Genomic DNA, 15,319 nt, shown 5'->3' on the forward strand with positions numbered 1-15,319 from the left:
TTGTTGTTGTGTCTCACCAAACCCACTAGCGTGGTGTCAATGAAATTTAGTATGACATTCTGGTACAGTGGTACCTTGGGTTACAAACGTAATTCATTCTGGAGGTCCGTTCTTAACCCGAAACCGTTCTTAACCTGAGGCACGCTTTTGCTAATCGGGCCTCCCACTGCCGCCGCACCACCGGTACGCAATTTCCATTCTCATCCTGGGACAAAGTTCTCAACCCGAGGTACTACTTCCAGGTTAGGGGAGTTTGTAACCTGAAGTGTTTGTAACCAGAGGTACCACTGTGTATTGGTCAGAAAGCCATAGTTCTATAGCACTTCAGTGTGAAGGGAATACTGTATTAGAAAACAGTACAGAAGTACTAGTGTTATAATTAGGAAAACTAATGTCATTGATATTCTTGGTAGGTTTGTGAATCTAGCCCATAATATCTTCCTTTGCTCACAAAGGCTGGATTTGCCCCACTCATTACAAAGCAGCTGGTGGGAAGGAACACACCAAAATGAACATGATCCTACCAACACTGTGGTTTCGGATGCATTATTAGTTTGCTCGTTTTCAAATGATAAATAAAAAAGATAAAAATGAATAAATGCATGATATAAAGTGTATATTTAGAAAAATAATGTGTTACAAACTATTCCCAAATCAATAGTCAACTCTGAGGACCAAGTAAAGTTTTTACTGGTGGACGCTGATCCACGGATTTCTCACGTGGTAGCGGTCTTTGTGGTGAAGGCCATGAAAACTAGGGTATGGTTCCTGGATGAAATGGTGAAGTCCCTCCCATTGCTCTCCTAACCTGCTGCTGTATCTTCTTTCCTGTATGGTGGGGTTTTTTGGGTAGTTTCCTTTGCTGGGACAGCATGGCATGAATTTTAGCTTATTTTTATAATTTTACTGTTTATCTTTTTAATAATGTTTTATGGTATTTTGTGTAAAGGCATGGACCTCACAAATTTAATAAACTTTGAACTAGAAAAATAATGGGCTCTTTTAAAAAAAAACCCCAGTAGGAATGCATATTAGGAAGATATCAGACTTCTAAGATGTGTAGACATTCCTATAAAGGCAGCAGAGATCTATGGAAGCCATCATAATAATTTCCATAAACGAGACTTGGATAAAGATTGAAATGCATCACTGCAGTTACAAATAAGTCTTGTCTTTTTTAAAAAAAGGAGGAAAGCAATTTCGTCAGCACCCCAACCGTATCTCCAGCCCTGGGTAGTTCAAACTGCCTGCGCTGCTTTGCCAAACTGCCAGATATGTCTACTGGAAAATATCTCGCACTGTATAACATCTGGGCCTTGGGAGTGCCTTCTGAGACAATTGGGGGGAGGGGCGCGGAGGAAAGAGGAAAGGCAGGGAAAGTGTAATGAGATCCTTGGAAATAGTTTCCCTAACCCTTAAATGGCAGTGACAGACCTGTTAGTAGATGCCTAACAAAAACCATCTTTCTAAAGCTTTTTTTATAGCCGTGCACAATGAAGATGAAGTATTCTGAAGAGTCACAGTTACTTTTTAAATGCTTGCAGCACTGTAATAAGTCTTGCTTCTCCAGAATTCACTCCACTACTCTATTCAGTGTGGTAGCAAGAAGTTGAAATGCAGCCTTTTTTAAGGGGGGGGGGGATAAACAGGGACAGGACACAGAGGGAGGACTGAAGCCTTCATAAAGGAATCCACCAGATTGTGGATTATACAGTGGACTCAGATCATGAACTCTGCTTCCAAGGTAGTGCAACCCACAGAACTCTGCTTCCAAGGTAGACTCACCTGATCCAATCCAGTGAGATCAGATCATGATCTTATTGGATTGGATCAGGTGAGTCTACCTTAGAAGCAGAGTTCTGTGGGCTCTTCCTGCATCGCTACTGTTGGGTATAGGATTTCAATCTAAGCCATTAATTTAAGATGAAAATGACTACAATAATAAGAATTACCGTATTTTTCGCCCTATAGGACGCACTTTTTCCCCTCCAAAAATGAAGGGGAAATGTGTGTGCATCCTATGGGGCGAACGCAGGCTTCAGGAAGCTCTCAGCAAGCCTTGGGAGCCCGTGGGAGTTCCCGTCGGGCTCCCTAGGCTTGTGGATAGCAGGCTTCAGTCCCCCGACCTGGTTTGGACACTGGCGGTGGGGAAAAGCGCGCTTCTCCCTACCGCCAGCCCCACAAGCTTGGGGGACAGCGGGGAGGCGGAGCGCCACCATCCCGCTGTTCCCTGACCTGGTTTGGGCTTCAGGCAGATATCCGCAAGGCGTGGGAGCCCGGCGGGAAGTCACGCCGGTCTCCCAAGGCTTGTGGAGAGCTGCCTGTTCTGGGGGCTGGGGTCAGGGGAAGCTCGGGCTTCCCTCGCCCCAGCCCCACGCCTGGGGTGGGGAAAATAACTTTTTTTTCTTTATTTCCCCCCCCCCCAAAAAAAAACTAGGTGCGTCCTATGGGCCGGTGCGCCCTATGGGGTGAAAAATATGGTATTTCCGAAGACCCAGCAAATGCACCCTTGTATTACAGGTTATCCTGGGAACTGAGGAGAAAGGATCTTCTTTTTTGAACTACATAGTGGCCAAAATTAAAGCACACATGACTGTTTGCTAAAATTCAGTGTGTGTGTGTGTGTGTGTGTGTGTGTGTGTGTGTGCAAATAATAACCTTTTCGTTGGGTTGAATGACAGTTCTTTTCAATATCTGCCAAGAATATAAAACTACTGAAATTTTAGTCATCTGTCAAAGGAGGAGAGGAAACATCTTTTACTAGGAAAGTACTTCTAAAAACTTGAATAAGCTAGCAAAGATTAGCACCATTTAACAGTTCTTCTTCATTACAGGTTTTGAGGAGGAGGAGGATAAAATGAAACAAATCCTCTTTCCTATTTGCATACTGTGGCATTAGAATGAAAGAGCACTCCAGATTCTGCCATTCACTGTGCCTAAGCTTGCAGATCCATAAAATCTGAGATCTTTTCAATTTGGCCAGGATACAAAACAAAACCCTCTTTTACCTACACAGATGAACATTCTTTTCTGCTCTTTTTTCCCTCTGTGTGTGGAGGGAGGAGGAAGAAAGGTTGTATGAGGTAATTGAGACAGCATCCAGCTTCATTTTATAACAAGGGAAATTATACTCTGCAGATTTAGTCCTTAACTGTGCTCTGCAGTCAGTCAAAATAACCACCTGTAACCAGCAACACTGAATAGGCCATCACTGTTGCCACATGGTAATGAGTTTGCAAGGATTTCCAACATTGAAATTATCCACAATTGGTCACTGCAGCTTTTTTTAGCAGCCAAGACAGTAAACCCTAATTTTCTTTAAATTCAATCTAACTGCAAAGTGCCCCATTCAAATATCACACCACTCTAAAAGCCATGTATCAGTAGCTTCCAGAATAACTAACTTCTAGAATAATGTGGCTCAAAAATACCAGCTAGTTCTTATATATGTTGTTCGCCAATTATTCAGAATTTAGGGTAGGAGTCACTTTCTCATATGGGTGGGGGGGAGAGAATCATTAGATGCAGCAGATAAATTCAACCTAATTCAATTCAAATTAAAAACTGAAAAATATTAAGATCTTTCTCCTCTTTTACAGTTGCCTGAGAGCAAAATGTGTGTTCGCACAATGGAGCTGTCGCCCCTCTTCTCTTCCCCCCCACATCTGCTCAAGGAGTTTCCCCAATCTTCCAGAGCAGATTTGGGGAGGCCATGGCGTGTGTGTGTGTGTGTGTGAGAGAGAGAGAGAGAGAGAGAGAGAGAGAGAGAGAGAGAGAGAGAGATTCTGTAAGTATGAATTTTTGCGCTTACGGAATGAGTTAGTTGGATACTGGCCCTTGGTTCTAAACTCAGATTTCTATGCATGACAAAACCAGGAAAATCCTGTAGAAGCTACTTTGTGATGGCTGTTCGTAATTAGATCGCTCAAAGATTTTACAACTACACATAGACTTTAAATAAAGTACAATAAATGCTGTTTCCACTCAATTACTTGCCTTTTTTATCAGCAAATGAACAATTAAATTAACCACAACTTTCTAAAGGCTATACACTCAATACAAAATTCAGCAGAGAAAATTCTTAATTTTACTACCATATTTCTTTCAAGCTGAATTGTGGTGAAGGGGGTGATTTGTGGGGCGGGGATCTTGCAGCTGGGGAGGGGAGAGTTGCAGCGCACATGGTGACCTCAACTGTTTTTCTTTCTGATTTGCAGATATGGAAACCAGTTTGGTATTTTCCTACACCTGAAAAGTGGTAAATAAATGTTTATAATAAATGCTAAGGGCAGGCTCGAACACTTATTTAGTGAAATGCAAAGTGCAAGATATATGCATTTTAGTTAACAAAAATGAATAACAGTGGGGATAAATGCTACTATTTGTAAACTGTAAAATATAATGTATTGTTTATACTGTACATCTAAATCTTGCTATGTGATCTGGCAACAGTCCAGTCAAACTTCTTTGCTAGAACACTCTCAAGGACATATAGAACGTTGCTCTAAATGAAAAAGTTACCTGACTCCTGAAGATAGCGATACACCAAGAAATTCACTTCGTCACTGGTTATGCTCATCTTAGCCCCACCTCAATATGATGAGGTCTGCAAGAAGTGTGATCCACGCTCTGTTTAAAGAGGAAGAATGATAAAACACAGCTATGGATTACAATCACCTAGTTGTTTTTAATTAAACATTCACTTCTATGGCCACATACTAAGGTATGCATCAATTTACATCTGAATTACAGCCAAAGTTCAAAATGAATTGACCATAGGAAAATCATAATCATTTACGGAGTTGGGACAACAGTTAATAAAGTCTTGAAAGAGCTTTCCCCATGCACTGACAACCTCGCCGTCAGGTTACTGCAATGTGTTGAGCTGAGTCTGGTGCAGAACACAGTAGCTAGGCTGATTGTGGAGGAAAAATACTCTCAGCATAGGACATCTTGCTTGCTGGATTTGCAGGGCGGGATGTGAACTAGTTGATGTTACTGGGTCAAATCCAAGGTGTTGCCACAAAAATATAAAGCCCTCTTGCAGCTCAGAACCAGGTTACTTTAAAGAGTGCCTTGTCCCCTGTATACCCAATAGGTCACTGTGACCTATGAGAGAATCTCAACTGCAAGTTCCACAGTCATTCAAAGCAGCGCTTTCAGTGTGACTGCCCCTGTTCTGCAGAACAGCATTCGTGTTGAGATGCAGCAGACACCGACTATCAGCACTTTTCAGAAGCAACTGAAGACAGTTTTGCTCTGGCAGGCTTCTCCAACAGAATGAATGGGTCTCTGCCATAAGTGTCTATTTTGTATTTTTTTAAACACACACACACTTGCTGTTTATAATTTTTTTTGTTTTTTGCTATTTTCATTATGCATGGTGCTGAGGTGATTGCGCAGAATGTAATAATAACAACTCCGTATATAATTTTAGTACAGTGCTGCTCTCAGCGACTTCAAAGGACCTAAAGCCACCAGGCTCAGAGATGCAAAAACACATGGCAGTGGAAAAGCTGCTGCTGCAGCAAAACCCTGTCTAGGTTTTTCCAGCTCTCCAGCAATACGCTTGACCCCCCCCCCCCCCGCGGCACCTACAATTCTAGCTCAACCCTACTCTATTTTTAAACAGGTCAAGTAGGATGCCTCCTCACCCCCCCATCCATTCCTATAAATTAGATTTGTGTCATAATGCATCATTAAAATAAAATGCAAACATTGCAGAACAAACAGAGAGGTCTATTTAGAACAAACCACTGAGGCAGAATGTCCTTTTGCCCATTTGGCAGCACGGCGCAGCAATTTGGGTCATACAGACCTTCATTGTTCTAACCCAACGTCAAAGCATTAAATAAGAGTTATTGACACCTTCCTTCACTGCAGAAACTACATGGCTGCCCCCAAAGTGTGGGGCGAAATGAAAGAACCCAAAGCAAAGCCCCCTTATCTGGCACTGCCTCACCAGGTGAGGTAGCACTTAAGACAACACTTAAGAAATTCTTTAGCAGCGAATATGTCATAAAAATACAAACTGAGTAACTTAAATATAAGAACACCTACGGAAACAAGAGTTTATGACCAAACAAGCCTCTTTTTCAAAGAAAATATTGTGCATTAAAAATAAAAGGGCCGTATTAGCTTTTAAACACATAAATATGCATAGACAATGCATCAAGAGGCCATGTATTTTTGCCTTTCAAGCTACAAGACTTCTCACTACAGCAATTTTTTAATAAAATAATTTGATCTAGTAGCTTCAGTATTTACACTGCCCCCTCTGCCCACAGGAAAGTATTAAACTGCATTAAACAAAAAAATAAGAAAGGGCAGGTTATTAGCGTAGTGGCTGGTCTCTCTTTCCCTTCGCAGCTAAGAGAGCCTTTGCTCCTTGAAACTGTGCTCAGCAATCCCTGTTGCTTAGAGTAGCATCTGCTGCTTTAAGTCAGCTATGCTCATCTACAGGTGTCCCCAGAAGTGAAGGTCATGCATGACTCTAGCAGATGTCCCTGCATTATTTATGTGAGCCGCTCTTCGGAGCTGTGTGGTGCTTTTATTTCACTGTCCTCACATATTTCGTCAACAATTCAGATTGATTACCCTCACCGACACTAATCCTGTAGTTTGACAATTATGGCAAATTAAGACCCTTCTTCCTAAGTGTTAATTTTATTTACTGTGGTGATTTGTACTTCATACAAAAGCAACATCCGTATTATTATTATTAATTATTATTATTTTGCTCTTGAGGAAAAGGCTTGGTTTCTTATCCTCTGCTCCTCTTCCTTCAGATGTTTTCCTAATTAAGGCTCAGCTTTCAAAAGCATTTAATACTTTTGGGGGGGGGCGGTCTTAAAAACACCTATCAGGAATATTCAGCAGTAAAGGAAAGACACAAATGATAAAACGATGGTGCAAAATGGGATCATTGTTTATCTTAAAGCCCAGTCCTGCGGCTAGAGAAAAGAACTGTTTTGTACATGAAATACTGGCTGTCATACCACTGCAAGATCAGTGAGTCGTCAGCTAAGCAGGTTGCAACTAAGCAGTCAACCAGAAATAGCCACTGTGGCGCTTGAGTCAATGCCAGGATCACACAACACTGTTGCGCCACAAAGAAATGGCATGTGGTGGACAGGGAACGTCTCACTCGTTCATCCTTTCTACAGGTATTTGGGTCACCATGGAACTATCACGACTGTATATAGCTTTGGCATCAGGGAGTTGATGCCTTTTCTTCTTGTTGAATTGCCCCAAGGTCATATTTAGCAAAACCTGAAACTCTTAGACACATCATGCATACAACCAAACAAACGAACCAAAGTGCCTTGTAGCAGCAGGATGCTTCCATTAAACAAAGTCATATTTATTTAAGTATTTTTATGGCCCAAGATTTGTGATGCACCAGTCTGGAACATTTCAATTTAAAACAATAATTAAACTGCCAAAAATATTAACGAGTTACCATATTTCAGTCCACTGCAACATTCAGGGACTGGGCTACAAGATTCAAGATGGGTTCCAATGTAATAATATATATTCAAATAATGGTCACACAATGAACGCATGCAGACAGACAAATCATATTGGAATGAAAGATCCATAAAATGGGTTTAGCCCAGTGGATCCTTTTATTAATGGCCCTGGAAAATTTACACTGAAAAACCCATTTGAACTTAGCATTCTTATGTATTTGTCCTTACGGAATGACACATAAGAATCATGAATGAAAGAATACAGCCCTTAAGGGATATGGATTCTAGTGTGCAGTCTGCAACAGATTTTCTGAGTAATTTCTGCCATGTTTGTTTAATCTCCGCCTGCTTGGTTCTAATTTATGACAGAGTTCAAACATATTTATTGAAAAGTTTTTATGAATATGAGATCATTGAATGACACCTTGACTGAGCATAGCTCAAAAAGCCACTCCTCTCAGAGCTCTTGACAGTACATAATACATACATCATTTTCTTTGTATGTCACCCTTCCATAGTTAAATCCATGCTCAAGGCTTACAACATGAAATATATATATATGTAATTACAAACATAACAAAATGAGTCATAAACAATAAACAAACAATAAATAAAATATCAAAAAGTATCAATAACAGCCATTCTATGGATGCAGACATGTTACATTAGAACTGGCCAAAGTGGTGTGAATTCTATAACCAAGATACAGTGGTGCCCCGCAAGACGAATGCCTCGCAAGATGGAAAACTCGCTAGACGAAAGGGTTTTCCGTTTTTCGAGGTGCTTCGCAAGACGAATTTCCCTATGGGGTTGCTTTGCAAGACGAAAACGTCTTGCGAGTTCTTGCGAGTTTCCCCCCCTTTTTTTCCTTTTTCTAAGCCGCTAATCCGCTAATAGCCGCTAAGTGTTTAATAGCCGCTAAGCTGCTAATAGCGCTAATCCGCTAAGCCGCTAATGGCCGTGCTTCGCAAGACGAAAAAACCGCTAGACGAAGAGACTTGCGGAACGGATTATTTTCGTCTTGCGAGGCACCACTGTATATTTTAAAGGGCTAAATGTTATGTATGTATGTATGTATGTATGTATGTATGTATGTATGTTCTTAGGCACTTACCTCTAAAAATAGACTCAAGGCCATTTACAATACGAAACTACAGCAATATAAAATATGCAAAATTAAAACAGCCATATAACTGCACTGACAATTAGTGGATGCATTTCTAAGAATACACCACCGCCTCCACCCCCAAAGCCCAATACCTATATCATAACCAAAACAGACATAAGGCAGCAGAAAAATGCCTGGGAGAAGACAGCTTTTGCCCGTCACTGAAAAATATATTAACGTCGGCACCAAGAATATAGCTCTTAGTAATAATCCAAATATAGCTATTAGTAACAATATTTATTTACATGATCGATGGTTCTTTTTATCTTGATTAGAATCCCTTTATTAATTAGATTAGAAGCCAAAGGAAAATCATTGTGTCTATAAAACCGCTTAAGTACACAAATAATAAATAACCTACATCCTCCTTCAAAACAGCGACTTTTTTTCTCCGTTTGCATTAGCATTCCAAACACCTACATCTCTGTATGCATTAATACATTTTGTCCTGAAGACAGTAAACAAGAATTTACTTGGCATAAATAAACCACTTTGCATCTTCATACACACTGTTACTATGCAATGCTAAAAAACAAGGCTTTTTTGTTGTTTGTTCCTTCCATCTACACTTCTGCAGGTGCCACGGGACCAACCAAACACAGACAACAAGAAGGATGAAGGAAACAGAGGGTGGCTCACATGCCATCATGTGAAGGTAAGCTGTGCCTAAGTATGAATGTGCAGTCTCCCAGGGAGATCTCAGCTGTTTAGCTCCTTCTTGGTTGGTTTTGCTGTTGTACAATACCAAGTTGTGCAGTGGCTGAACAGGTCATCCAAACCCAGGCTCGTAGTTTATTTCTTAGCTACAGTATGTGGCTAAGGAAGAGAGAGCTTAATCACCAGTTCCTGATCACACTCAGTGCAGCATGGCAACAAAAGGGACAAGCAAAACAGCTGCAAGCTCCTTTCCAGGAAATCACATGTTCACACAGATCACGCGAACAGGCTCCCTGTGCATTCCAAGGCCATCTTTTATTTTCTATAATGGACACGTCATGCATCTGTGCGGACAGTAATCTCGCATCTAATGCTTTGCATTTAAACAGTCCTTTTCCTTTACGTGCGTCGTACTTTAAGCAAGCATGTCTGAGTTTAGTTTTGTATAGTGTACCTTTGCTTCCGCTGTTATAGCATAGCCTCCTGGTATGCTTTAAATTTGCAGAGGAAGGACAAAAACCTTGGCTAGGATTACTGGGAACAAGGCCCGAGCTTGCAATTTACCGGTTTGGAGGACTCACTCAAATCACAATTTGCCAGTTCGGATGTAGCTGCAAACTGTGATTTGATCAAACTAGAAAGTACAGTGGTACCTTGGTTTTCGAACGCAATCCGTTCCGGAAGACTGTTCAACTTCAACTTCCGAAACATTCGAAAACCAAGACACAAAGGGCAATTTCAATGAAAAAAATGGGGGGGGGGGACTCAGCGGAAGCCGTTCCAACTTCCGAGGCACGTTTGAAAATGGAAGCATTTACTTCCGGGTTTTTGGCATTTGAAAACCGAAACGTTTGGCTTCCAGGATGCTCAAAAACCAAGGTGCCACTGTATTCTACTAAGTAAAGTGTGTGATTTGGCAAGGAGCAGAGAGAGAGAAGAGAAGAGAACAGAGTTAATTCCTGATCTTTAAACCATGGATAGCTCTGTTGGTTAGAACATGGTACAGTGGTGCCTCGCAAGACGAAATTAATCCGTTCCGTGAGGCTCTTCGTATAGCGGTTTTTTCGTCTTGCGAAGCAAGCCCATTGACAGCTTAGCGGATTAGCGCTATTAGCGGTTTAGCGGCTTTTAGCGGATCAGCTGATAAGCGGCTTAGGGCTTAGGAAAAGGGGGGGAAGGAAAAAAACCCCCGCAGGAACTCGCAAGACATTTTCGTCTTGCGAAGCAAGCCCATAAGGAAATTCGTTTTGCGAAGCGTCTCCAAAACGGAAAACCCTTTCGTCTAGCGGGTTTTCCGCCTTGCGAGGCGTTCGTCTTGCGGGGCACCACTGTACTGACAATGCCAAGCCTGTGGGTTCAATCCTTGTATGGGACAGCTGCATATTCCTGCATCTCAGGGGGTTGGACTAGATGCTCCTCAAGGTACAGTGGTACCTCGGGTTACAGATGCTTCAGGTTACAGACGCTTCAGGTTACAGACTCCGCTAACCCAGAAATAATACTTCGGCTTAAAAACTTTGCTTCAGGATGAGAACAGAAATCGCACGGCAGCAGCACAGCAGCAGCAGGAGGCCCCATTAGCTAAAGTGGTGCTTCAGGTTAAGAACAGTTTCAGGTTAAGAACAGACCTCCAGAACGAATTAAGTTCTTAACTTGAGGTACCACTGTGCTTTCCAACTCTATGATTCTAGAACTGAAGAATCAGAGAAGAAGGTGTCTGAATGAAGCCTAAGTATGCAATCTTGATTAAACATTGTAAGAAGTGATTTGCTAGATCAAATCAAAGTTCTCTTCCTTTAGTACTCTTTGCAAGAAACCCAGTAACTAGCAGGTATTAGGCGGTTCACTTGAAATCAAACAGTAGTCCAATGGTGGATTGCTTTATACCTTCTGCCAACACCTGGGATAGCACACATCATAAATCACTAACTAGCTCCCTGCATCTGACTAATAATTGTTCAGGAGCAAAAAATCTATTCCCCCTTAAGAAGCTGCTATTCTGATTATAAAGGAATTGTGGGGAGCCTCCTGCAGTAAGATGGACAAAGTAATTGTGCCCAAATGATAAAACAAACCCATTTTAAATCACAAATGCTTAATCTGTCTTTGAATTGCTAGAGCAAACTCAGTTTAGTGGACAATGCTGAAGTTATCAGTTCTGCAAAATTACGGCCTCAGGACTGATTGAATATGCAGAACTGGCAAAGCTGATGGGGAAGATCCGAAACCAGCACGACGAGCTGTTTGAAAAGGACTGGAGTAAATTTATACAATATATGAGAGAACACTGTAAACATTTGAAAACGTGTGCAGGTTTGAGTTAAAATATTTTGTAATGTTAATTTTTGGAACTGGTTAGCAATTATCAAGGCAAATTTTATAAGTATAGAAAGAAGGTAAATAAGTTGATATAGAAATGCTAAGATGAAAGTGAATATTTATGAAAGCCCGGGGGGGGGGTAAAGGCTCAGGATGAGCAAAGTTTCAGGTGATGATAAGAATGGATTGTGACTATGGTAAAAAATTTAAACTTAATAAAAATTATTCAAAATAAAAATTACAGCTTCAGGACTCTAGAGGAAGAGTTGCTCAACAAAAACAAATTCGTAAGACTCTTCCGACAAAATCAGGAGAAAGATTAAGAGTGCACAAGTTAGGGAGTTTGTTGAAATGCATTCTGATTTTGCTTCTCCAAAAACATTGATCATCTTTATTCGTCTGAATTCTACTTTGAATCATTTGGCTACAGAAGATGGTAAGCATCACTGAGCCAGTACTTTGCTTCTTAAGCACATGAACACTGCACAGCAAGACATCGTTTTCATTCTTATATTTGTTCACCTCTTTCTCAAGCACACTGGGATGGATCTGGACTTCATAACGCTTAGAGTAGACCCACTGAAATAAATGAAACTTAATTTAAACATTTAAAGTCCCACTGAGTTATATCCAGCTCAGTTGTACTCAAAGAGTAGTGGCCCACCAAAATTAATGAGGCTAAGTTAGTAATGTATATTAACTTCAACAGGTCAACTCTGAGTAGAAAAAAACACTGCCTACATTGGTTCAATAGGTCTATCCTAAGCACGACAAGATCTGGATCCAATCCACACACTCCATTATCAACCATACAGTATACTGGGCTCCTAAAGCAAGTTTTGTAAAAGTCTTATTTGAAAACAACAACAACAACAACCCAGAATTCTATCTCCCCTAAAATCCTTTTAAGCCCTGCATTTTCAAGCTGTGCCCTATTTATAGAATCACCAGATGTTACACATTTTCCTGATCGCTTTCTGGAGGTGATGTAGGACATCTTTATTTTTATATAGGCCAGATGTTTGGTGGCAGGTTGTTTTTTAGCACTGGATTATTTTACCAATAGTTTCATTTTGAAAATATTGTTAGGTACCCTGAGCCTATGGAATAAATAAATGCAAAAAGGAACAGCATTACCATATAGTCCTGGGAACACAGGACTCAATATTTTACATCTTGAAGTTACTAAAGAATCACAGGCACTTCAAGCTAGTGCTTTACTGCAATCCAGTGTAGAACTATAGCCATGTTTTGGTATTTTAAATTGTTCCAGTTAATTAAAATTTCAAAAATTAAGGACAACAGGAGGACCCGTGTACTCAAATTACCTGTCCAAATCTTTTAAGTGGAATAAAAAGAAAACCACAATTCTCTCTTTTTTTTTGCGGTAACTGTGCAGCTGCAACACTGCTGAGAAGTGTGTTCTATGCCATTCCAAGATTAAGCATCACAGGACAAAGAATCACATTGATGTCTTATACACGTAAGGAACAGAAGTCCATTTATTGAAGAAAAGATGCAAATAAACTACCAGTCTTCTCTTTGCAACCCCTCACGTATGCCCCTCGCACACTTTCCAATTTCTATTGAAGCACACAAAAAATGTTTTACCCACCAAGTGACAAAAAAAAGTTCCTGCATTATATACTATATACACGATCTACTAACAGCAAATTCACTTTCCCAGAACAGATTTTTATGGAGCTATAATGGCACAACCACAAACAATTTGGAGGTATGATCAGGTATGGAGACGGGGAGAGAACCCTAAGGTTTCTGGAAGTGCAAAAAACCCGGGGGGGGGGGGAATTATCAGATTTTGAGACAGGAAGATCCCCCAAACAACCCAATGAGGACTGACTCATTGTTAGTGAGCATGGGATACTGACTATTTTGCAGGGGAAGTACAGAAAACCAGGATGGTGGTAGTGGAATGGAGTATCCTGGGAAATGGCATAGCTGGGTAGCATTCTCAAGAAGAGCACTGCATGCCTACAATGTTGTTGTTTGCATGCAGGATCAGGAATAGTTTTTGAAGGCAGGACAAACTTGCAAGCCCCCTCTTACATGCTTACAGTGATCCAGTCCCATATAAACAGCCTCTGTGGTGCCAGTGTGGTGTAGTGGTTAAGAGCGGTAGACTCGTAATCTGGGGAACCGGGTTCGCGTCTCCGCTCCTCCACATGCAGCTGCTGGGTGACCTTGGGCCAGTCACACTTCTTTGAAGTCTCTCAGCCCCACTCACCTCACAGAGTGTTTGTTGTGGGGGAGGAAGGGAAAGGAGAAGGTTAGCCGCTTTGAGACTCCTTTGGGTGTGATAAAGCGGGATATCAAATCCAAACTCTTCTTCTTCTCTTAAGTCATGCAGGAAACGTTTTTTAATTAATTTTAATTACGAAATTGTTTTTTCTGCGATTTCAAAATTACACCTTACTGGGTTGTAAGTCGCTTACTGAATAAATAACAATAAGCAACAACACCATGCTTCAGAGCAAACACACAATTAAATTGGTAGCCAACTCCTACTCAAAGAGAACAGCCACTGAAATTCAACAGACATTCACTGCCTTAGCTCACCAGCTAAATCTTGTTGATGATTTTGTAACTTTTTGGTTGATCTGCCTGTCAATGTTTGGAATTTGCTTTATGCTGACAGACCAACACAGCTGCAAAGCTCTTATAAATAGACCAATTCATTTTAAAGCTTCATTTTTCTGGCTTTTTTTGGGGGGGGGGGTTTCACTGCAAAACAATGAATTCTCAAACCAGTCAATTTCTCTTACATTCTTCATAGTTTGAAGATAAAATACAGTAGCTAGGTGGTGTGTGGGTGTGTGTGGGTGTGTGGGTGTGTGTGTGTGTGTGTGAGAGAGAGAACTCTACCAACAGTAAGGGCTGATATATTGTCCCTGGAATCAATGTCCCAGCTTAATAAGGCATTTGTCCCTCTCACCACCTGTCCACTCCCCGTTTCTGCCTAGGCACAAAAAAATCTGGGACCGTTGGGTCTTGAGAGAGCATATGCAGAAGCAGACATCCCTGCTTTTCAACTATAACTGCACTAGCACACTATCAGTTCCAGAGAAGGCCCTCACTCCAGAAAATCCCACAAGGTCTGGGCAATAGGTCTGGGTAAATTATTTTTCATATAATATCCTGGAGCATGATCTACAATTTAGCCTACTTTCCCCCATCATCGTAATGGGTAAAGTGTCTTCTTCTTTACAGAAGACAACCCCTTACGCCAAAGGAGACTTTTGTTTGTTGGAAGAACACTCTGGTCCACATCCTTGTTTAAAGATAAAGAACCACAAGGAGAGAGAGCAGGAGCTTTGAAGTTGCCTATTAACAGCAAGCACCTGGGCAGCAGTCAGAGCAGGTGCAAAGGTCACCTGGTCATAGTCTTCCCCTTGTCATAGTATCATAGAGTTGGAAGGGATCATGAGGATCATTCTAGACCAACCCCCTGCAATGCAGGAATATGCAGCTGTCCCTTATGGGGACCACAGCTTGTGCAAGGCAACAAATGCACAGATCGCCTCTGTGCTTTAGAACAGTGCTTCTCAAACTACCTGATGTGGCAGAGCCGCAATTGGTCTCTGAAGCATCCCGCCAAACCTGGGCTGTGGTGGAGTCACCAGGGATCAGCAGCTGATGTCTTACGGATGAACCGTGGTCTGTGGACCACCGCTTTGACTAGCCC

The 15,319-nt window shown here is 41.4% G+C and overlaps 1 protein-coding gene across 3 annotated transcripts in view; it reads right to left on the minus strand.

Moving 5' to 3' along the window:
• TBL1X (transducin beta like 1 X-linked) overlaps positions 1 to 15,319 on the minus strand; it is a 131,287-nt gene that overhangs the window by 27,190 nt on the left and 88,778 nt on the right. For all 3 annotated transcript variants that reach the window (XM_081858737.1, XM_081858736.1, XM_081858735.1), the window contains exon 4: positions 4,522 to 4,629. In XM_081858737.1, coding sequence (XP_081714863.1) covers positions 4,522 to 4,579 — 58 coding nt within the window. In that variant the 5' untranslated portion in view covers positions 4,580 to 4,629. The remainder of the gene's footprint in view (positions 1 to 4,521; positions 4,630 to 15,319) is intronic.

This window comes from Podarcis erhardii (genome assembly GCF_964252035.2).
Source record: "Podarcis erhardii genome assembly, chromosome: 4".
NCBI classification, from domain to species: Eukaryota; Metazoa; Chordata; class Lepidosauria; order Squamata; family Lacertidae; genus Podarcis; species Podarcis erhardii.